Raw genomic sequence first — 25,236 nt, 5'->3', positions numbered from 1 at the left:
CTTAGCGTAGCCCACCTTAAATGTGCTCAGAACACTTACGTTAGCCTACAGCTAAGCAAAATTATCTAACACAAAAACTATTTTATAATGAAGTGTTGAATATCTCATGTAATTTATTGTATACTCTATTGAAAGTGAAAAGCAATGGCTGTATGTTTTTAAGTATATTGGTTGTTTACCCTCATGATTGTGTGGCTGACTGGGAGCCGCAGCTTGCTGCTGCTGCCCAGCAGCCCGAGAGAGTATCATACTGCATATCGCCAGCCAAGGAAAAAAACATCAAAATTCAAAGTACAGTTGCTACTGAATATGTATCACTTTTGCACCATCACAAAATCAAGAAATCATAAGTCAACTCATCTTAAGTTGGGAACAATATGTATGTACTTCTTTGGCTACATGAGTATTATATCTGTAGGATAAATTCCTATAAATAGAATTATTGAGTCAAAGGGTATGTGCATTTCAATTTAAAGAGGTGGTATACATAGGATCCAGAAAGTATACTCTCAGGCATTTATCCCAGAGACATGAAAATTTTTGTTCATACGAAAATCTGTGCATGAATGTTCATAGCAGCTTTATTAATAATAGCCAAAAGCTAGAAATAGCCCAGGTGTCCTTCCACAGGTGCACAAACTGTGGTACATCCATACCATGGAACGTGCTGACAATGAAGAAGGATAAATTATTGATAAACCTAAGTAAATAAATAAATAGGTGGTATAATTCTCCAGTAGTGAAAGAATATGCCTCTTTTCTCATTCAAGGAATTGTTAACCTTCTTTATCTTTTGTCCTTTGATAGTCTGACATGTAAAAGAATACTCATTATAGTTTTAATTTGCATCTGTAATTGTGAATGAGATTGAATTCCATTTCATATATTTAAAATCCATTTTCTTATAATGTGAACTATTCATGTTCTTTGTTTCATCCTTAATCTTTTCCTTACTTATATACATATTAAGGAAATTAAGCCTCTGTGCATGCATGAACTGCAAATATTTTTGCCAGTTTGTCATTTGTCTTTTGACTCTATGAGTTTTTTCTATGCAGAAATATTATTTTATGTAGTTTTTTTAAGAATTTCTTAAATGACTTGTAGATTTTGTGCTATGGTTAGAAAGACCTTCCCTATTCCCAAGTTATTTAAAAAAAAATCTTTCATATCTCATTTTCTTCCAAACTTACATGATTTCATTCGTCACATCTCAATATCTCAGTGATATCTCTAAAGAGAAGACTGCCTTTCTAAAAATCTTCCGTTTTACCTGAAAATTCATTTGGGTTTACTATCAAGAAAGGGGAAGAGATGCCCCAGGGACACCTATGAGCCATGAACATCACATTCTAAATTAGTTAAATCTGCTGTATTTTTTATAAGTTAAAATGAAGGGAAAAGACCTTTGAGGAAAAAGGAAGAGAAAATATGGATAATTTGACTCAGGCCACATGAAGTGAAAGGGAAGGGGGCAATCTCTGGAAAACCAAAAGAGCATACTTATGATTCCCTTGGAACAATGAGCTAGCTCAACGGTGTTATGTTTGGAAATCTGGGTTGTGTTTACCTGACCCTAGGACTGTGTACCTTGAGCATGTAGTAAGCATGGCTCAGTAGGAAATATGGGAAGAAGTCCAGAATCATGTGACACTAACTAGACTTAACCACAGCCTCACAGCCTAAAATGAAATTCTCACTTCTAGATGTACTACTGTGACTATCAATTCTGAGCTTTTAAAGGCTTAGAGGAATAATTTAAGAGTTTAATATATCAGAAAAGTAGCATGGAATAGTGAAGAGAGCACTGGATTTAGAATCAGATGAATAAAGTTTTCATGAGTTACTGGTGATACTTTACAAAGAGGAATATCAAATTATGTGGAGAAAAAAATTAATTCATTTAAAAATGTTTAATCTCAGGAAGAGGCAAATGACGTGTGCAGGAAGAAGACATACAAGGAAGACTGGTATGTGAAAGCAATAGGAATTTATATCAACTAAGTACATGACACTGGATAACTGAGAACTAATAGAAAATAAATAACAAACAGACATCAACTTAATTATAGGTAATATTGGTAGTATACTTTAGAAAAAATAGATATTAACAACAAAATAGGAGGGGAGTAAAAAGTTTAAAAGACATAATACTCACATATCTGTGTGGTCGAATGCTAGGTATTCCTCTATTATTCCTTCTGAGAAGATTATACAGTCTTCTCTTTCCATAGAACACAAGCTAGGGGATTTGGCAATGGAAGATGCTTTAGGAGCATATGAAGATGAAAAATGTAACTTCTTTCCCCTAATACCAAATCTGGAAGAGGAAAAATATTATGTTCAACATAAACAGTTCTCAAAGCAACTCATTCGCACAAGTTTCAGCTCAAGGTCCCTTGCCCTAGTGACACCTTCCTGGGCTACTCTAAACCTTAATACCTGTTATTTCTCAGAACAGGAATAAATAAATACTAGCCATAGACCCACTCTACTTAGGTATATTATGCACTATTGAATACTGCTTGCTATCTTTTCAGATGCAACAGCTATGGCTATAAAATACGTTTTTTAAAAAAATCTAACAATATTTACATTCATAATTAGCTCTTTAAAGTACCTCAGGAGGTTATATGTTTATTTCAATAACTCCGTCATTGTTCAAAATGCATACTCCTAAAGGGCAAGTATCTTCCCTTACTTATATTTGAATTTCTCATCCTACCCAGGTATTCAATGAATATATGATGACGCCTTCACTTCAGCAGGTTTACTTTGGAGAAAGTCAGTCAATTCTGAGCAGTACAATTTTTTAAATGGCTCTCAGTTTAACCAAATATTAAATATAACCAATGTATGCTTTGTGTTATTCTCTCTCTTTTTTTTTTTTAATGCGGGTTCAGATCCCAGCTCCTCACTTCTCTTTTTTTTTTTTTAATTTTACTTATTTATTTATTTTATTTTTGGCTGTGTTGGGTCTTCGTTTCTGTGCAAGGGCTTTCTCTAGTTGTGGCAAGTGGGGGCCACTCTTCATCGCGGTGCGCGGGCCTCTCACTGTCTCGGCCTCTCTTGTTGCGTAGCACAGGCTCCAGACGCACAGGCTCAGTAGTTGTGGCTCACGGGCCTAGTTGCTCCACAGCACGTGGGATCTTCCCAGACCAGGGCTCGAACCCATGTCCCCTGCATTGGCAGGCAGATTCTTAACCACTGTGCCACCAGGGAAGCCCCCCTTTGTCCATTTTTAAATTGGGTTATTTTTGTTGTTGTTGTTGTTGAATTGTAGAAGTTCCTCATATATTCTAGATATTAGCCCCTTATCAGACATGCAATTTGCAAATATTCTCCCCCATGCCATAAGCTGCCTTTTCACTCTGATGATTGTTTCTTTTGACGCACAGAAATTTTTGAGTTTGATGTAGTCCCATTTGTCTATTTTTGCTTTTTGTTGCCTAGGCTTTTGGTGTTCTATCCAATAAATCATTGCCAAATCCAGTATCATGAAGCTTTTCCCCTGTGTTTTATTCTAGGAGTTTTAATTGTTTTAGGTCTTCCATTTAGGTCTATAAAATCCATTTTGAGTTAATTTCTGTATATGGTATAAGGGTCCCACTTCATTCTTTTGCATTCTTTCTCCAGCACCATTTGTTGAAGAGACTGTCCTTTCCGCATTGTGTAGTCTTGGTGCCCTTGCTGAAAATTATTTAGTCATATACACAGAGGTTTATTTCTGAGCTCTCCATTCTTTAATGATTTTTTAAGGGTTATAATTCTGCATATAGTCATATACTTTAGCAACTTATTAGATATTATAGATAATTTTTGTTGAGGTATGTATTTAAAGTAAGGGTAGGTAAGACCCTTAAGCTAACTTGAAGCAGATGACTGCATAGTTTTTTTTCAAATGGAAATGTCCTCAGACTCATCTGTTCATGGTCCTTTTCTGGCCTGTGTTTGCTCCTTATGCTGCCACCATCTTCTATTGTTATAAAGTTCCTGGAATTCCATTTTGACCTAGACACTAATAATTTGTTTTGATTGATAACATTGTTTTGCAACCATAATATCAATTAATTCATTTTCATGGAGTTTGTTTTCATATAAATATGATGTTTTAATTTAGTAAAAAAAAAAAAAAAGTTGATGCTAACCATGTTCTACACATTGTGTGAGGTGTTAGAGATACAAAAAGGAAGAGACTGTATTTTTGTGTTGTTTATTATATTACTTTCCTCTGGCCCAAGAACTCCTCAAGAATGGAAGCTGGACCAAACACCTTGTTTAGTACATTTGAGATTTGAAAGAAATCCAGTGTGGGAGGATTAATGAATGAGAGAGAGAGTGACAGAAGATAAAGGTAGAGATGTAGGCCAGGGCCAGCTTATGATATAATTTTAGATTTGTATCTTAAATTCACTGGGAAGCTATTGAAGATTTTAATGTGGGGACAGAAAGGATTAACCCTGAACTTTAAAAGGAGAATCTGATGTAATGTGGAGGGGCAAGAATGGATATAATTTGAAATGTTATTTTTGTAGAAAGTAGATGATCAACCTCATATTTTATGGAAAACTGATTTGTTAAACTGAAAAATACCAAAATGAAATCTTGACACATTTATTCACACCACTTATTACAAAAAGTGGCAGAATTGCAGCATCATCACCAACTTACATACCCTCACTACCCAAATTTTGTTCTCAAATACTAGTAGCCTCTCAAAGGAATTAGGTCTCCTTGAATTTCAGCTGATACCGTGCCTTAAAGGAAGAAACAATTTTTTTCCAGGATGGGCCTGGAGCATCCTATTGTAACCAGAAAACAAGGATACAGTCAAGACAAAAACAAAGGAACTAGCTTGACATGGCCAAGTTGTAACAATTTGAGCATCAATAATAATTATGGTTAATTAAAATATATAAATATTTTGAAATGCAATGAGTTCGTTAATGGTACTTGAGAGAAAATATCAAGTATGGACAAAGTGGTAGTGATAGGAAAATAAATATGGATTATATTTAATTTGTTATTATTTTCAATAAGTAGTGACATGCTAATATAGCTGAATAACTTGTTTCATTTAAATATATGTCTGTATATAAAGTATAGATAGGTAATTGTTTCATCTGTATAGTAAAGAAAGGTAATTATTGAAAACTGTAAGTCAAATAATCCAGAAAAGCAGAACGAAAAATAAGAAGCACCAAGCAGCAGTGATGGTAGCAAGTAAAAAGGAAAGAAAGGTTGCCTGTACTAAGTTGCAGAATGATGATTTAGCCAGATGTCCTAAAAAAGGAGGAGCTAACTGCTCAGATTTGTTCCTTATTTCTTTGGAATCTCTAAATGGAACTGCTATTTATAGTTATAAAACAATAAGGCATATATAAAGTTTATACTAATAGATCGGGTAAATATATCTTAATAGCAGGACGTAAGTTATGTAATTTTGGTCAGTGAAAATTAAAGGATACATCATTTCTGTGGGAGATATTAGTTTGTAAAAGTCTGACCTTTATATAAAAGGAGTAAACTTAAAAAGGCTTATTGATGTAATACATGAGGTTTAAATTTAGAAAGAAAGCTCAGCCTAGTGACCAGAAGCTTGAGCTTAAATCACTTTGAAAGAAGTAAACAAATCCCATTCTCTGACCAAAAATCAGTTAGTTGATAACCCAGATCCCATAACCTTAACTGGCCTAAGACAATAATGTTTTACTTTGTGGTCTGATGAAATTACTACAAACCCAAAAAGGTATCAAAAGCAAGTATTACTACAACTCTTAGAAGGTATCAGTATAAGTAAAATTACAGTCTTAGGAAAAAGTAATTTATTTTTTTACTTATTTATTTGGCTGTCTTAATTGTGGCACACGGGATCTTTAGTTGCGGCGTGCGGGCTTCTTAGTTGCGGCATGCGGACTCTTAGTTGCGGCATGCGTGCAGGATCTAGTTCCCCGACCAGGGATTGAGCCCAGGCCCTCTGTATTGGGAGCACGGAGTCTTATCCACTGGACCACCAGGGAATTCCCAATATTTTTAAAAAGTAAAAATAAAAATAAAGAGTTTGAGGTGTTAAAGAATTAGCCATTTTAGCTAGTGTACTAATTACCCATTTTAAGCTGATAAACTAATACCAGTTTAACTTCCATAAAGAAATTAAGTTTTAATTAGTATTATATGTTTAAGAAAATGACTTTTCAAAATTTTTTTCAAAAAACTTTTAAAGTCTGTTTCTTAGATCCCTGAATTTCTTTAAACCAGTCTATCTACACATTTATTCCAAGAGGGAAGTGCCTATATTTATAGACAGATGTAGATATATATGAATCTGAATAACCCTTAAATCCTAGAGAATGTCTTAGTTTTTGAACAAAAAACTAAGTAACAAAATTCTAATATGCATAAAGACTATGGTCAATCTTACAGAATTTGCTGTGCTTTACTAAATACCAATAAATAGGAAGAAGTATTTTAATCCCTTAGTATAACTGGTAGAATATAATACTTGCACATTAGAATACATAAGTACTTACATATTAGAATACTTACATAGTAGAATCTCTTTCTTGAGACAGTGTTGCCTCATGTGAAGCTGAAACAGCAGAAGGGGACCTAGGATACAGTCCATAACCTTCACTTGGAGTGATTATCTGCCTACCCAGAATCCTTCAAAGTGAAGAACATAAAGAGATAATTAAGCACCTTCACCTGGCATACATACAAAATGTAGGTATTTTTGGAACAAATTTGATGGCTCTACATAGAAGTCTAGTACATACTTAGTCCATTACTGATTTAGAATGATTCTTGAGAAAAATGTGAATCCAGAGCCTTTTTAAAGGTATATCTCTCTCCTATACAATGGAGATAGAAAGGATAAAGGTTTTCCACCCCACTGAAAAAAATCCAAGGGAATTGGGCAAACATTTGTAATTTGCCCTCCATCCTCTATAACAATCTTCATTAAATTTGCCAAAATGGGTGAAAGCCAGGCCAAATTAGTGAAAACTGAATTATATTCTTAAGAACATGAAGCTTTATAAATTTTAAGTAAGTGCACTAATGCGGTTTCTAAGGAAAGCTTCCTAATAGCCTATGTTTGCTTTCAAGTATACATGCATAAGAATTTACTTATAGACAACAGTGTAATCAAATATATTTTCTGACCCTCTTGTTCAAAAGAAAGGCTCTTTGGACAGCCACAGTACACAGATCACAGTTACTGGTATAGAAGTTGTTTTACTTGATTAGGACAATATATTGGTAGTTATGAAAACTCTGAGAAACTTCCATCAACATGAGTTTTCTGTCATCTGAGGCTTTATACCACATCGCCTTATTTATATAAATCCATGCCCATAGAGATTTCAGAATACAAGCTTTCTTGGAAATCTGCTCTTCAAATTTTAGTATTAGCCATGAATATACAAGGGCTCCAATACCTGAGGTGAGGAAAGCTACATGTCCACTGTTGGCACTCTTCTTGTAGACTTTTAATATGTACACTCAACTTCTGCTCATACAAGAGCTCGTCAATGGCTGTGAACATTGCGTGGACTTTTTCAGTGGCATTTTGATCAAGTTCCTAAAAGAAATTATCACCCCAGAATATTTAGATGAGCTTCAATCTCTGTTAATAATCATAAAGGTTGAAAGCAATCAGATTCTGTTTTGTTTTCAATATTTAGTCCATTTGTGTGAAAGAAAAGTTAGTGAGTTTTTGGATCTTACAATATTCAGATGGCCTCCCTATTCCTATTTAAAGAAAATTTGTGGAAATATCTACGTTTTTAAAGTAACATTTTTTCTTCATCAAAAAAATCCAGAAAAGTATAAAGAAAAATAAAAATTACCAGTAATTCTACCACTCAAAGATAATGATTGTTAATTTTATTATAGTTGCTTGGTTCCAGTATTTTTTTTAGAGCGTAAGGTAGACAGTCAATCCCATATATGTATTACTTTGTAGTCTGCATTTTTCACCTGACAGTTTACGTTAAATCTTTGCCCTATAATCTATCCTTTTGCAGCAGCCAAAAGGATGGCTATAAAATGTGAATCTGGGGCTTCCCTGGTGGCGCAGTGGTTGAGAATCTGCCTGCCAATGCAGGGGACACGGGTTCGAGCCCTGGTCTGGGAAGATCCCACATGCCACGGAGCAACTGGGCCCGTGAGCCACAATTACTGAGCCTGCGCGTCTGGAGCCTGTGCTCCGCAACAAGAGAGGCCGCGGTAGTGAGAGGCCCGTGCACCGCGATGAAGGGTGGCCCCCGCTAGCCGGAACTGGAGAAAGCCTCGCACAGAAACGAAGACTCAACACAGTCATAAATAAATAAATAAATAAATAAAAGAACATGAATTTCTTTAAAAAAAAAAAAGCAAACTGGGCTGTTCATTTCAGTAAGTCAAGTGCTCTTAGTTTGCATTCAATTTCCAGTTTCTCAATCTATTTCATCTGAAGTCTTCACATTACCCACTATAAAAAATACCTATTTATTTAAAAAAAAAATGTGAATCTGATCATGTTATCTGATTCTCTGCTTACTCTCTACTTCATCTGTTTTTATGTGCCCTTTTACATTCAGGTGGAAGAAAAGTTACACCTTCTCTTAAAAGTATAAGATGAGAATTATGTATTTTCACTCTAACAATGAAAGTCAGCTTCTATCCAATAAAAAAAAAAGGGCTTGCTAGGTAGATTTAAGGTTCAATTTTAAAGATTCAACACAGGGACTTCCCTGGTGGTCCAGTGGGTAAGACTCCATACTCCCAATGCAGGCGACCCACGTTCCTTCCCTGGTGGTCCAGTGGGTAAGACTCCGCACTCCCAATGCAGGCGACCCACGTTCCATCCCTGGTCGGGGAACTAGATCCCACATGCATACTGCAACTAAGAAGCCCGCATGCCACAACTAAGAAGTCTGCATGCCGCAACTAAAAAAAAGACTCAACACAAATATATCTTACAAAATTTCCTACTTATTGTTTTCAAGCCTGGCGGGGGTGGGGTCAAATTTTCCTAGTCTCAGTGAAACTTGTTATTTTTCCTATTAAATATTTATCTACTTAAATTCTACTCATGTCAACTTTCTTTTGCTGGTATTTGACTGTTATAACTTTTTCATCCCTTGATTTTCAACGTTTGAATGTCATTTCATTTTTGATATGTTTCTTTAAATAGCATGGAGCTGGATTTTTTTAAAATTATTATTTATTTATTTTGGCTGCGCCAGGTCTTAGTTGCGTCATGTGGGCTTCTTAGTTGTGGCACGCAGACCCTTAGTTGTGGCACGCATGTGGGATATCTAGTTCCCCAACCAGGGATCAAACCTGGGCCCCCTGCACTGGGAGCGTGGAGTCTTACCCATTGGACCACCAGGGAAGTCCCTGGAGCTGGATTTTTAAAAACCAATTTCAGAGTCTCTGTCTTTTATTTGTAGGTAACTTCTATTCAGTTATAATTATTGTAATGTACAATATTTGGACTTATTTCTACCATTAATTTTGTGTTTTCTATTTAATCTTCTTTTTCTTGTGTTTTTTATTCTCTTTTCCTTCTGTTACAATGAGTTTTCCTTATTCCCCTTTTAAATTTGGAAGTTATTCATTATTTTTATATTCTGTTCGTTACAGTTAAAATTTTGGCATCCATACACCCTTATTTTGCTAACAAAGTTTAAAGTTTTTCAGGATTTCTGTCCTCTACTGAAACAAAGAAAGAACTTTGATCATTTTGCATTATATACATATATCAGATTATTACTTTGTATACCTAAAAGTAATGCAATGTTATATGTCAATTATATCTCAATTTTTAAAAAGAAAAAAGGAGAAAAAAGACATGAGATACATTGTGAGGATAAAATACACAAAACTTGATGACTGATTCAATGAGAGAGGTGGTTATAAAGACGAATTCAAGCCTTCCATTCTGGTGATAGGATGCTGCTAGTTATAATGTGAACATTCATCAAGTAAAATATCCTAAACTGAGAGGATATCAGAGCACTTTATACTAATTAACCAATCTCTATCATATCTTTTTTCCTTTAACTTTTAATTTTTACCTAATTTCTGTCTTGGTATCATATATTTTTAAAGCAGGAGGGGTTAAGTACTTAGGACTTCTCAGGAAACACTTTTACAAGTGTTTTTCAAGCTTCAGGACCATGTGGACAATGAAATCAATTTTAAAATGTTATTAAATAATACCAAAAAAGTGAAATATAATAAGGCAGAACAGAATGTAAAATATCATAGTGATCACTCACATAATGATTATTACCTTGTGTAACTTTGTGTTCTGTCTTATGTACACACACTGGGTTGCAATATCAACTACATGTCCCTTCCCTCCTTCAGTTTACAGGATTGTTGACAGGAACAAAACGGGATGTAGGGGCTTGAGACATCTTTCACCACTTTGACAATAAATGACATTCCAGTTATGTAAAACAAAATTTTTTTAAAAAGGACTTTGATATGCTTCAACTTCCCTCTAAGCATCTGTGTGATTTTTCTTTTTGATATTCTTTAACTTCCCTCTCAGCATCTTCCATGTGATTTTTATTTTGAATTCTAGTATTAGTGTTTTTTTTAACACAAAATGTTACTGTTGTTTTAGTAACTACTTAGGTTTACCAATATGCTTTGCCAATTACTTTGCTCTCTGTTGCTTGTATACCATTCCTTCTGGCTTTATTTTCCTTCTTGCTGCGATCTGTCCTTTAATTGTTCTTTCAGTGAGTATATATGAATGGGAAACTCTTGTTCTATAGATGTTTAAAATGTCTTTATTTTGCCTTCATTACTGAATGATAGTATATAATATGTATATATAATTTTATTATTTATCATATATATGATAAATAGAGATATATCATTCATTTTTTCCTTAGCACGTTAACGATACATCATTATCATCTGGCATTTATTGTTAATTGTGAGCAACCTGTCGTAAGTCTGATTTTTACTCCGTTATATGTGGTCTCTCTTTTCTAATAGCTTTTAGCATTTTTTAAAATCTTTGATTTCAAGCGGTTTCTCTGGAATATATCTGAGAGTGGTTTTTTTTAATTTGTCCCTCACTTGATATGCTTTTTCAACATGAAGACTGTTGTCTTTCTTCAATTCTTAAAAAAAAAAAAATCAGTGATTATTTCTTTGAATATTGCCTTTTTCCATTTTCTCTTTCCAAAATTTGTTACACATATATTACAGCATCTTGATCCATCTTCCATGTCTCCAAACTACTCTTCAAATTCTCAGTGTCTTTAGCTCTGTAGTTCTAGGTGATTTTCTTAGTTCTCTCATTCAATTCACTACTATTCTGTTTCACTGGGTCCAGTTTACATATAGTAGTTATGTCCAGTTATCTACTCAGATATTTCAAATGCTATTCATGTCTAAGATTTTAAACTGAATTTTCATATCTGTCTTTCTTAAATTAAAATCTCTACCTGCTTTGTTTTAAAACCTCCAATAATTTTAATGGATGCTATCTTATCCCTTAACTCTTTGAGTATTTAAAAAGTTTAATAAACCTTATTGAGGAATAGTTTACATACAATAACATTTCAAGTATCTACAGCACAATGACATTTGACAAAGGTATTAACCCAAGTAACCACCATTCTTTTCCAGATGTAGAAGAACATTTCTGATACCCCAGAATGTTCCCTCATACCCCTGTGCAACTGAAGTTTCCCATTCCCCAAGTCATGAAACAATTGATCCGATTTATAGCACTATAAATTAGTTTTGTCTGTTACAGAACTTCATATAACCAGGATCATGCAGGATGTACTTTTTTGTGTTTTGCATTATATACATATATCAAATTATTACTCTGTATACCTAAAAGTAATACAATGTTATATGTAAATTATATCTCAATTTTTAAAAAGAAAAAAGAAAAGGGGAAAAAAAGACATGAGATACATTGTGAGGATAAAATACACAAAACTTGATGACGGATTCAGTGAGAGAGGTGGAATGTTTTTCAGCAGAATGTTTTTGAGGTTCACCCATGTTGTTGCATGTGTTAGTATTCATTACATTACATTCACTACATAGTATTGCATTGTAAGAATATGCCGCAATTTGTTTATCCATTCTCCTGTTGAGGGACATTTGCATTATTTACAATATTTGTTATTATGAGTAAATATATGAACATTCATGCACAAGTCTTTTTCTGGACATATATTTTTATTTCTCTCAGATAAATACCTAGCAGTAGAATTACTGGTCTTATAATGAGTGGATGTTTAATGTTAAAATAAACTACTAAAACTATATCACAAAATAAATATACAGGTTAGCACTCCCACAAGAAATGTGTGAGCATTAAATCTGCTCCACATCGTGGCTAATATTAGGTATTGTCAGTCTTTTTAGTTTTAGCTGTTTTAGTGAGTGTGTATCATGACCGTTTTAAATTTGCATTTCCTTGATGATAATGATATTGAGCATCTTTCTATATGCTACTTGGCCATTCATATGTTTTCTTTTACAGAGTGTCCAAGCCTTTTGCTCATTTTTTTTCAGCTGGTCTATTTATCTCCTTAGTATGGAGTTTTAAGTTTTGGATAGAAGTCCTTTGTCAGATATAAGTATTGCAAATATTTTCTCCCAGTCTGTGGCTTGTTCTTTCATTTTCTTGATAGTGTATTTGGGAGCACAAAAGATTTGAATTTTTTTTTAAATTTTTTTTTTAAATTAATTTAATTTATTTATTTATGGCTGTGTTGGGTCTTCGTTTCTGTGCGAGGGCTTTCTCTAGTTTTGGCAAGTGGGGGCCACTCTTCATCGCGGTGCGCGGGCCTCTCATTATCGCAGTCTCTCTTGTTGCGGAGCACAGGCTCCAGACACGCAGGCTCAGTAATTGTGGCTCACGGGCCCAGTTGCTCCGTGGCATGTGGGATCTTCCCAGACCAGGGCTCAAACCCGTGTCCCCTGCATTGGCAGGCAGATTCTCAACAACTGCGCCACCAGGGAAGCCCAAGATTTGAATTTTGATGGAGTCAAATTTATCCATTTTTTTAGGCTTGTGCTTTTGTTGTGTCGTATCTATGAATTCGTTGCCTAACCCAGAGTCTTGCAGGTTTTCTCATACGTTTTCTTCTAAAAGAATGACAGTTTTTGCACTTACATTTAAGTTTATAATTAATTTGAGTAAGTTTTCTGTATGATGTAAGGTAAGGGTCTGAATTCATCCAATTTGCATATGGATATCCAATTGTCCCAGCAACATTTATTGGAAAAAATATCCTTTCCCTGTTGAATTGTCATCACCAAAAATCAATTGACCATAAATATGAGTTTATGTCTAGATTCTCTATTCTGTGCCATTAAATTATAGGCCTATCCTTATGCCCTTACCATACTGTTTTGATTACTGTACCATTATATTAAGTTTGAAATGTGATAGAGTAAGTCCTTTGTCTTCTTTTTAAAATTAATTAATTTACTTTATTATTTATTTTTGGCTGAGTTGGGTCTTTGCTGCTGCGTGCAGGCTTTCTCTAGTTGTGGCGAGCAGGGGCTACTCTTCGTTGTGGTGTGCGGGCTTCTCATTGTGGTGGCTTCTCTTGTTTCGGAGCATGGGCTCTAGGCACGCGGGCTTCAGTAGTTGTGGCTCGCGGGCTCAGTAGTTGTGGCACCTGAGCTTAGTTGCTCCACGGCATGTGGGATCTTCCCAGACCAGGGCTCGAACCCGTGTCCCATGCATTGGCAGGCGGATTCTTAACCACTGCGCCACCAGGGAAGTCCATGTCTTCTTTTTCAAAATTGTTTTGACTAATCTGGGTCTTTTGCAATTCCATGTCAATAAGGATCAGCTTATCAATTTCTACAAAAAGCCTGCTGGGACTTTAATAGGTAATGCATTGGATATATAGATCAATTTGGGGAGAAATGCCATCTCAGTATTTAGTCATCCAATCCATGAACATGGAATGTCTCTTATTTGTTTATATTTCATTTTTCTCAGTAATGTTTTAAATTTTTCAGTGTATAAATCTTGTTCTCCTTTCATTAAGTTCATCCCTAACAATTTTTTGTTCTTTGTGAATTGAATTTATTTTTAATTTTCACTTTCAGATTATTCATTACTAATGTGTAGAAATACAATAGGTTTTAAAAATTTAGATGCAATTCCCATACCATGAAATTCATCCTTTTAAAGTGTAAAATTTAGTGGTTTTAGTGTATTCCCAGTGGTTTGTAGCATATATATACACAGTTGTGCAACCACCACAACTATCTAATTCTAGAACATTTTCACCCCCAAAGAAACCCTGGCTCCATTAGCCATCACTCTCCATTACTCTCTGTGCCCAGCCCCTGCCCACTACTGATCTACTTTCTGTCTCTATAGATTTGCTCCTCTGGATATTTCATATGTATGAAACCATGTAACATGTGGCCTTTTGTATCTGGCTTCTTTTACTTAGCATGTTTTCAAGGTTCATCCATAGTGCAGCATGTATTAGTATTTCTTTCCTTTTTATGGCTGAAAAATATTACATTACATAAATATACCACATGTACAATTGATTTTTGTAAATTGATCTGATATACTGTGACCGTCCTGAACTAATTTCTTAGTTCTAGTAGATGGAGTGGGGGTGGGGACAGAGGGGAAGTTTTAGGATTTTCTACATCATGTCATCTGTGAATGAAGATAGTTTAACTTATTCCTTTAATAAGTTTAACTTATTTCCTTATTTTGGTCTATTGCCCTGACTAGAACCTCCAATACAATGCTGAATAAAGGTGGCAAGAATGGACATCTTTATCTTGTTTTGATCTGAAGAGGAAAATATTCAGTCTTTTCCCATTACATACACTATTAGCTTTAGGTGCCTTTTGTCAGGTTGATGAAGTTCCCTTTTATTTTCTAGTTTTTTGAGAGTTTTTATCATGAGTGGGTGTTGGATTTTATCATATGCTTTTTCTGTGTCTATTGAGATAATCATGTCATTTTTTCACATTACTGTGATGTATTAATTTAATTTTCTAATGTTGAACCAGCTCTGCATTCCTTGGATAAATCCCACTCAGTCAGGGTAAATAATCCCTTTATGTTGCTAGATTAGCTTTGCTAATAATTTAAAGTTTTTTGTATAAGTTCAAGAGGAATATTAATTTGTAGTTTTCTCTTCATGTGATGTCTTTGTCTGACTTTGGTGTTATAGGATGGCCTCATAGGATGAATTAGGAACCATTCCCTCTTTTCTGAAAGATTGGTATTATTTCTTCTTTAAATATTTAAGCATATATAGAAATACAGTTGACGTTTTTATACTGACCTTGTATCTTGTGGCCTTGTTAAACTCATGTATTAGTGCTAATCAGTTTTGTTTGTTCATTTTGTGAATTCCTGAGAATTTTTTACATACAGAATTCTTTTCTTCTGATGTCTTTGTCTGGCTTTGGTATCAGGGTAATATTAGCCTCATTGAGTTGGGAAGTGTCCCTTCCTCTATTTTCTGAAAGGGTTTATGAAAGATGGTTATTATTTATTCTTTGAATATTTGGTAGAATTTACCAGTAAAGCCATCTGTGCCTGGGCTTTTCTTTGTAGGAAGATTTAAAATTACTTATTTAATTTCTTTAATTAATATATATCTGTATGGATTTTTAATTTCTTTTTGAGTCAGTTTGGTAATTGTGTCTTCCTAGAAATTTATCTGCTATATCTAAGTTATCTAATTTCTTGACATGAAGCTGCTTATTATATTTCCCTAGTCCTTTTACTTTCTGTAAGGTCAACAGTTATGTCCTCACTTTTATTTCTAATCTTGTTAGTTTATGTCTTCTTTTTTCTTGGTCAAAGTAGCTAAAGACTTATCAATTTTGTTGACTCTTCAAAGAACTTTGACTTTATTGAGTTTATTGTTTTTCTGTTTCCTATTTCATTAATTTCTACTCTAATCTGTATTATTTTATTTCCTTCCTTCTGCTTGCTTTGGATTTAATTTGTTCTTTTTTAGTTTCTTAAGGTGGAAGCTTATGTTATTGATTCAGTATGCTCCATTTTTCTGTAGGCACTTTTGTTCTGTTGAGGTATAATTGACATACAACATTATGTTAGTTTCAGGTATATAACATAATGATTCAATATTTGTATATATAGTGAATTGATCTCCATAGCACATCACCATACGTAGTTACAAAAGGTTTTTCCTTGTGATGAGAATTTTTAAGATCTTTTCTCTTAGCAACTCTCAAATATGTAATACAGTATTATTTAGTCACCATGCTGTACATTACATCCCCATGACTTATTTATTTTATAACTGGAAGTTTGTACCTTTTGACATGCTTCACCCATTTCACCCAACCCCCAACCCCACCTCTGTCATCACCAATCTGTTCCATGTCTATAAGCTTGATTTCTTTTTCTATAGGTATTTAAAGCTGTAAGTTTCCCTCTAAGCACCACTTTAGTTATGTCTTATAAATTTTGATATTCTGCTTTTCCATTTTCATTCAATTGAAAATATTTTCTAACTTCCCTTGTAGATTGTTCTTTAACCCATCAGTTATTTAAAAGAACAGTGTTTAATTTTCAAATACTTGGGACTATCCCAAATTTATATCCATTGTTGATTTCTAACTTAATTCCAACATGGTTGGAGAACATATCTAGTACAATTTCAATCCTTTTAGATTTATGAGACTTGTTTTTTGTATGCTTGAAGATTATATATTCTGCTGTCATTGGATAGACTCAATTAGGTCAAGTTGGTTGATAGCACTGTTCAAGTCTTCAATATCCTTGCTGATCTTCTGTTTAGTTGTTCTATCAAGTATTGAGAGTGGAGTATTGAAGTCTCCAGCTACAACTGTTGTTTCCCATTTCTCTTTTAAATTCTGTTGTTTTGCTTCATATGCTTTAAGGCTTCCTTGTTAGATGTGTATACATTTATAACTACTTTATTTTCCTAAATAATTGGCCTTTTTATCATTATGGAGATGTCCTTTTGTTTCTAGTAGTATTTTATGTCTTAAAGTTTACTTTGTGTTCAAATTCAAGCAGGTTTTATGGCTGCCTTGGCTCTTAATTTCTGTGCCCTCTCATCTCCTTTGCATTTGTGTGCTGACTCATAGTCAGCCATTTGTGTGTGCATAGCTTGGGCCCTCTCTGGTCTCTCCTGCATGGACATGTGGAGAGTTTATTAGGGCCTCCTATGACTTATTTCCCAGACCTCCTTAATAAATTTCTGGATAGTCTGCCAATCCATTTTTTGCCCCAGCTAGTATTGAAACCTCAGACTATCTGAGCCACTGTTTTTCCTTGTTCATATGCTACCGAATGTGCTACTGTTGTTGAAAATGCTATTGAACTTAGAGTTCATCCAAGTTCCATTCCAAATCTATTGAGCCCTCTCTGGTGGTGAAGCTGCTAGTTTTCACAGTTTGTCCCTTTAAAGTTGAACAGACTCTTATTGTTCCTAACTCAAAGTTCTATTGATTTTCATGAATAACTGCTACTCCATTTGCTGTGTACCTTTAGTCAATTTTCAGAATCCTGAAATGATTGCTTTAGACAATTATATCCAGTTTATTGTTGCTTTTGGGGAAGATTTGTCAAGCTACTCACTCTGCCACACTATTTAGAAGTCCCACCTCATAATTTTCTTTTATTATATTGTCTTTGTCAGGTTTTGGCATCAATATTATGCTGACCCGTAAAATGAATGAAAATGCTCCTGGTTTTGGGAAAAGTTTGTGTGACTGTTATTTCTTCCACAAATGTGTGTTCTTCCACCTGAGCCTAGAGCTTTCTCTGTGAGAGTTGCTTGATTTAGTTTAAGAGTTTTACAACTATTCAGATTTTTGAGGAATTTGTCCATTTCATCTAAGTTATGGAATTTATTGGCATAAAATTGTGTATATTATTCTGTTCATATTCTTTTAATGTCTGTAGAATTTGTAGTGACATCTCTTTCATTCCTGATACTTGTAATTTGCGTTTTATTGCTTTTTCTTGACTAGTATCACTAGAGGGCTTATTAATTATTAATCTTTCCAAAGAATCAACTCTTGGACTTGTTCATTTTCTCTTTTATTTACCTATTTTCTATATCATTGATTTTGCTTTTAATTATTTCTTTCATTCTACTTTGGGTTTAATTTACTCTTCTTTCCTAGCATCTTAAGGTAGAAACTTAGGTTACTCATTTTAAAGCTTTCTTCTTTTTCTAAAATAGGCATTTAAAGGTATAAATGTCTTTATAAGAACTACTTCAGCTGCATCCGTGAATCTGGATATTTTGTGGTTTTACTATCATGTAGTTCAAAATATCCTCTAATTTTCCTCGTAACTTAATATTTAGAACAGTGTTGTTTAATTTCCAAATATTTGGGGATTTTTCCAGGTATTTTATTGTTATTGATTTCTAATTTAATTCTATTGTTACCAGAGAGCATAATCTTTCAGATTTAATCTTTTGAACAATATTGATATATTTTATGGCCCACCATACAGTCTGTCCTTGTCAGCATTCCATATGTTCTTGAGAAGGATGTGTACTCTGCATTTGTTGGGTGTTAGCATCAGATCTTTTATGTTTTTACTGATTTTCTAATTGTTTTATTAATAACTAAAATCTCTAACAATAATTGTGGATTCACCTAGTCCTCTCTTTAGTTTCATCAGTTTTTCTTCATACATTTTGAAACTCAATTAGGTGCTTACTTATTTAGCATTGTTACATCTTCCTGGTATACGGTGTTATGGACTGAATTGTGTCCTCCTCAAATTCATATGTTGAAGCCCTAATCTGCAACATGATTCTATTTGGAGATAAAGCCTTTAAGTCGGAAATCAAGGTAAAATGAGGCCATAAGGGTGGAGCACTAATCTGATAGGATTAGTGTTCTTATAAGAAGAGGAAGAGACACCAGAGATCTTTCTACCTGTGCCTGTGCCCAGGAGAAAGGTCATGTGAGGACACAGTAAGCCAGGAAGAGTGGCCTCAATCTGTCGATGGACACTTAGGTTGCTTCCATGTCCTGGCTATTGTAAATACTGCTGCAATGAACATTGTGGTACATGACTCTTTTTGAATTATGGTTTGCTCAGGGTATATGCCCAGTAGTGGGATTGCTGGGTCATATGGTAATTCTATTTTTAGTTTTTTTAAGGAACCTCCATACTGTTCTCCATAGTGGCTGTATCAGTTTACATTCCCACCAACACTGCAAGAGGGTTCCCTTTTCTCCACACCCTCTCCAGCATTTATTGTTTATAGATTTTTTGATGACGGCCATTCTGACCATTGTGAGGTGATACCTCGTTGTGGTTTTGATTTGCATTTCTCTAATGATTAGTGATGTTGAGCATCCTTTCATGTGTTTGTTGGCAATCTGTATATCTTCTTTGGAGAAATGTCTGTTTAGGTTTTCTGCCCATTTTTTAATTGGGTTGTTTGTTTTTTTGATATTGAGCTGCATGAGCTGCTTGTATATTTTGGAGATTAATCCTTTGTCCGTTGATTCGTTTGCAAATATTTTCTCCCATTCTGAGAGTTGTCTTTTCATCTTGTTTATGGTTTCCTTGCTATGCAAAAGCTTTTAAGTTTCATTAGGTCCCACTTGTTTATTTTTGTTTTTATTTCCATTTCTCTAGGAGGTGGGTCATAAAGGATCTTGCTGTGATGTATGTCATAGAGTGTTCTGCCTATGTTTTCCTCTAAGAGTTTTATAGTGTCTGGCCTTACATTTAGGTCTTTAATCCATTGTGAGTTTATTTTTGTGTATGGTGTTAGGGACTGTTCTAATTTCATTCTTTTACATGTAGCTGTCCAGTTTTCCCAGCACCACTTATTGAAGAGGCTGTCTTTTCTTCATTGTATATTCTTGCCTCCTTTATCAAAAATAAGGTGACCATATGTGCATGGGTTTATCTCTGGGCTTTCTATCCTGTTCCATTGATCTATATTTCTGTTTTTGTGCCAGTACCATACTCTCTTGATTACTGTAGCTTTGTAGTATAGTCTGAAGTCAAGAAGCCTGATTCCTCCAGCTCCGTTTTTCTTTCTCAAGATTGCTTTGGCTATTCGGGGTCTTTTGTGTTTCCATACAAATTGTGAAATATTTTGTTCTAGTTCTGTGAAAAATGCCATTGGTAGTTTGATAGGGATTGCATTGAATCTGTAGATTGCTTTGGGTAGTATAGTCATTTTCACAATGTTGATTCTTCCAATCCAAGAACATGGTATATTTCTCCATCTGTTTATGTCATCTTTGATTTCTTTCATCAGTGTTTTATAGTTTTCTGAGTACAAGTCTTTTGCTTCCTTAGGTACGTTTATTCCTAGGTATTTTATTCTTTTTGTTGCAGTGGTAAATGGGATTGTTTCCTTAGTTTCTCTTTCTGATTTTTCGTCATTAGTGTATAGGAATGCAAGCATTTTTTTTTAAACAGTTTTTTTTTTTTGGCTGCATGGCATATAGGATCTTAGTTCCCTGACCAAGGATCGAACCCATGCCCCCTGCAGTGGAAGTGTGGAGCATTAACCACTGGACTGCCAGGGATGTCCCCAAACTACCTTTTTTTTTTTGGGCTGCGCTGGGTCTTCATTGCTGCGTGTGGGCTTTTCTCTAGTTGTGGCGAGCGGGGGCTACTCTTCCTTGTGGTGCGTGGTCTTCTTGTTGCGGTGGCTTCTTTTGTTGTGGAGCACGGGCTCTAGGCGCACAGGCTTCAGTAGTTTCAGCACGCAGGCTCAGTAGTTGTGGGTAGCAGCTCTAGAGCGCAGGCTCAGTAGTTGTGGCGCATGGGCTTAGTTGCTCCGCAGCATATGGGATCTTCCCAGACCAGGGCTCAAACCTATGTCCCCTGCATTGGCAGGAGGATTCTTAACCACTGTGCCACCAGGGAAGCCCCCAAACTGCCTTTTTATCCCTAAAAAATATTCCTCTTTCCTAGTAACTCTGTCTTGACGTTTATTTTGTCTCATATTAATATAAGCCTATTGTGTGCACAGTATAACTTTCTCTGTCCTTTTAATTTCAATCTATTTGTGTCTTTATATTTAGAGTTCATCTCTTCCGTACAGTATATAGTTGAGTCTTTTTTTTATTAATCCATTCTGTGTTTTATCCATTCCATTTTTTTGTTTTAATTATTGACATAGTTGGGTTGTAATCTACCATCTTGCTGTTTCTTTTCCATTTGTCCCTTTTTTGGGGGGGATCCTTTCTTGTTCTTTTCCTTTCCTGTCTTATTCTAGGTTAATCAAATATTTGTTAGTATTCCATTTTATTTCCCCTATTGGCATCTTAGCTTATTCTTCTTATAATTTTTTAATGCTTGCTCTAGGGCTAATAATGTGCATTCTTAACGTATCAAAGTCTAGTTAGTCAATATTTTACCACTTCATACCCCCCTCTTCATACTTTCCACTTGCCTTGATACCTGACACCTCACAAATGTAATATTCTTATAACAGTATAATTCCATTTATAGTCACCCATTCTTTGAGCTATATTTGTCTCATCTTTTACTTCTACAAATATAAACTCCGTCTTGCACATGTTTTGCTTTATTCAGTCAGTTATCCTTTAAAGAAATCACTAAAAAATATAGACTTTTGTATTTACCCACCTATTTACCTTCTGGTGTTCTTTTTTTTTTTTTTTTAATTAATTAATTAATTTATTTATTTATTTATTTTCGGCTCCATTGGGTCTTTGCTGCTGTGCGCAGGCTTTTTTCTAGTTGCGGTGAGCGGGGGCTACTCTTTTTTTTTTTTTTTTTAATGTCTGAAACATTTATATTAACATATTTCCATACAAATAACCCAATGAAAGTTTAGTATTAGTTGTTTTGTTTGTTTGTTTTTTTATACTGCAGGTTCTTATTAGGCATCAATTTTATACACATCAGTGTATACATGTCAATCCCAATCGCCCAATTCAGCACACCACCATCCCCACCCCACCGCAGTTTTCCCCCCTTGGTGTCCATATGTCCATTCTCTACATCTGTGTCTCAACTTCTGCCCTGCAAACTGGCTCATCTGTACCATTTTTCTAGGTTCCACATACATGCATTAATATACGATATTTGTTTTTCTCTTTCTGACTTACTTCACTCTGTATGACAGTCTCTAGATCCATCCACTTCTCAACAAATGACTCAATTTCGTTCCTTTTTATGGCTGAGTAATATTCCATTGTATATATGTACCACAACTTCTTTATCCATTCGTCTGTTGATGGGCATTTAGGTTGCTTCCATGACCTGGCTATTGTAAATAGTGCTGCAATGAACATTCGGGTGCATGTGTCTTTTTGAATTACGGTTTTCTCTGGGTATATGCCCAGTAGTGGGATTGCTGGGTCATATGGTAATTCTATTTTTAGTTTTTTAAGGAACCTCCATATTGTTCTCCATAGTGGCTGTATCAATTTACATTCCCACCAACAGTGCAAGAGGGTTCCCTTTTCTCCACACCCTCTCCAGCATTTGTTGTTTGTAGATTTTCTGATGATGCCCATTCTAACAGGAGTGAGGTGATACCTCATTGTAGTTTTGATTTGCATTTCTCTAATAATTAGTGATGATGAGCATCTTTTCATATGCTTCGTGGCCGTCTGTATGTCTTCTTTGGAGAAATGTCTATTTAGGTCTTCTGCCCATTTTTGGATTGGGGTGTTTGTTTCTTTAATATTGAGCTGAATGAGCTGTTCATATATTTTGGAGATTAATCCTTTGTCCGTTGATTCGTTTGCAAATATTTTCTCCCATTCTGAGGGTTGTCTTTTCGTCTTGTTTATGGTTTCCTTTGCTGTGCAAAAGCTTTGAAGTTTCATTAGGTCCCATTTGTTTATTTTTGTTTTTATTTCCATTACTCTAGGCAGTGGATCAAAAAAGATCTTGCTGTGATTTATGTCAAAGAGTGTTCTTCCTATGTTTTCCTCTAAGAGTTTTATAGTGTCCAGTCTTATATTTAGGTCTCTAATCCATTTTGAGTTTATTTTTGTGTATGGTGTTAGGGAGTATTCTAATTTCATTCTTTTACATGTAGCTGTCCAGTTTTCCCAGCACCACTTATTGAAGAGACTGTCTTTTCTCCATTGTATATCTTTGCCTCCTTTGTCATAGATTAGTTGACCATAGGTGCGTGGGTTAATCTCTGGGCTTTCTATCTTGTTCCATTGATCTATGTTTCTGTTTTTGTGCCAGTACCATATTGTCTTGATTACTGTAGCTTTGTAGTATAGTCTGAAGTCAGGGAGTCTGATTCCTCCAGCTCCGTTTTTTTCCCTCAAGACTGCTTTGGCTATTCGGGGTCTTTTGTGTCTCCATACAAATTTTAAGATGATTTGTTCTAGCTCCGTAAAAAATGCCATTGGTAATTTGATAGGGATTGCATTGAATCTGTAGATTGCTTTGGGTAGTATACTCATTTTCACAATGTTGATTCTTCCAATCCAAGAACATGGTATATCTCTCCATCTGTTGGTATCATCTTTAATTTCTTTCATCAGTGTCTTATAGTTTTCTGCATACAGGTCTTTTGTCTCCCTAGGTAGGTTTATTCCTAGGTATTTTATTCTTTTTGTTGCAATGGTAAATGGGAGTGTTTCCATAATTTCTCTTTCAGATTTTTCATCATTAGTGTATAGGAATGCAAGAGATTTCTGTGCATTAATTTTGTATCCTGCAACTTTACCATATTCATTAATTAGCTCTAGCAGTTTTCTGGTGGCAGTTTTAGTTTTAGTTTACTCTTCATTGTGGTGTGCAGACTTCTCATTGCGTTGGCTTCTCTTGTTAAGGAGCACGAGCTCTAGGTGCGAGGGCTTCAGTAGTTGTGGCACGAGGGCTCAGTAGTTGTGGCACGAAGGCTCAGTAGTTGTGGCTCATGGGCTCTAGAGCGCAGGCTCAGTAGTTGTGGCGCACGGGCTTAGTTGCTCCGTGGCATGTGGGATCTTCCCAGACCAGGGCTCGAACCCGTGTCCTCTGCATTGGCAGGCGGATTATTAACCACTGTGCCACCAGGGAAGTCCCCCTTCTGGTGTTCTTTATCTCCCTGTGTCCTAAAGATTCCAACTGCTTCATGTGCCCTGAACTCTGATCTCTGTTACTCAGCAAAATGGGACCACTGTGCTTTGTTTGGACTCTATCTTACAATTCCATAGTCAGAAAATTATTCCCAGGCAGGGAGCCAGGGTAAACAGGGGCCTGCCTACCTTATGAGTTTCTTTTCTCTCAGGGATTATAGATAATGTGCTGCCTGTTAACCAATGCCTCAAGAGACAGTCAGCATGGAGTTTCAAAGCCAAAACAGAATAAGGAAGGCATCAACCTGGGAAGGCAGCCTGTTATAAGATATTGGAACCTAAGCACAGTAAAGAGGGCGTCTGTGTAGGAAGACAGCCTGTTGTATGGTAGGAGCCTAAGAGAGGCAAAGAGAACATCTAAGCAGTTTTTCTGACCCTGAGCAGTGTGAGAGGGGTGTTCTAATTACTTTGGCAGTGTACCAGATTACTCCAAACCTGAATGGCTCAAAATAGCAATAATCATGTATTATCTTTCCAGGTTTACATGTGTCTGGAATTTACATAGCTCACAGCAGGAATGGTTTGTCTCTTCTCCACAACATCTGGGATATCAGTTGAAAAGCTCAAAGGCTTAGAGCTGAAAGCATCTGAGTGCTCATTCACTCAGATATCTGGCAATTGATGCTGGCTTTCAGCTGGGGGCTTCAGTTTCTCTCTACATGGGCTTTTCCGTGTGGTTTGAACTTCCTCACAACATAGTGGCTGAATTCCAAGGTCAAGCATCCAGAGAGAGAGAAACAGAAAGAGCCAGGCAGAAGCTGTGTTGCTTTCTAACCTAAAAAATCATGCAGCATCACTTTCACTGCATTCTACTGATTAAGGCAGTTAAATAGTCCATTCAGGTTCAAGGGGAAAGAACATAGAGCCTATCTCTTCAGTGGAGGAATACCAGTATCTTGTAATAAGGGCATGTCAGATGGGATATATATTGGCATGACTTTTGAAAATATAATCTGCCACAGTGGGTGTTTGCCTGGGGAGCAGGTTGTTGCAGGGTGATGGAGCACAAGTGAGATGAGGAGGATGTCCTTGAGGGAGAGCAGCCAGCTTATAATGTTGGAACCACAATGGAGAGAAGAAAGTTACCATGTGGAGAGTCGGCAGCCCCACACAGGGTGATAGCCCAAGCAGCCTGAGGAAGGTGCCTATTCGGAG

At 35.6% G+C, this 25,236-nt stretch overlaps 2 protein-coding genes across 12 annotated transcripts in view; one reads left to right on the top strand and one right to left on the bottom strand.

Moving 5' to 3' along the window:
• The window catches only part of DNAJC9 (DnaJ heat shock protein family (Hsp40) member C9), a 39,506-nt gene extending 31,249 nt beyond the window's left edge, over positions 1–8,257 (top strand). The window contains exon 5 of one of the 2 annotated variants that reach the window (XM_082406908.1): positions 8,028–8,257. In XM_082406908.1, coding sequence (XP_082263034.1) covers positions 8,028–8,048 — 21 coding nt within the window. In that variant the 3' untranslated portion in view covers positions 8,049–8,257. Of the gene's footprint in view, positions 1–2,729; positions 6,538–8,027 lie in introns of those variants that run through there. The other variant, XM_082406905.1, reaches the window with a different exon arrangement.
• Positions 1–25,236, bottom strand: part of FAM149B1 (family with sequence similarity 149 member B1) — a 63,095-nt gene that overhangs the window by 23,361 nt on the left and 14,498 nt on the right. For all 10 annotated transcript variants that reach the window (XM_082406856.1, XM_082406855.1, XM_082406858.1 and 7 more), the window contains 3 exons: positions 7,440–7,582; positions 6,547–6,663; positions 2,159–2,320 (listed from right to left, as the gene is read on the bottom strand). In XM_082406856.1, coding sequence (XP_082262982.1) covers positions 2,159–2,320; positions 6,547–6,663; positions 7,440–7,582 — 422 coding nt within the window. The remainder of the gene's footprint in view (positions 1–2,158; positions 2,321–6,546; positions 6,664–7,439; positions 7,583–25,236) is intronic.

This window comes from Balaenoptera borealis, assembly GCF_965194805.1.
Source record: "Balaenoptera borealis genome assembly, chromosome: 10".
In the NCBI taxonomy this organism is placed as follows: Eukaryota; Metazoa; Chordata; class Mammalia; order Artiodactyla; family Balaenopteridae; genus Balaenoptera; species Balaenoptera borealis.
This window is presented reverse-complemented; position numbering and strand designations above follow the sequence as displayed.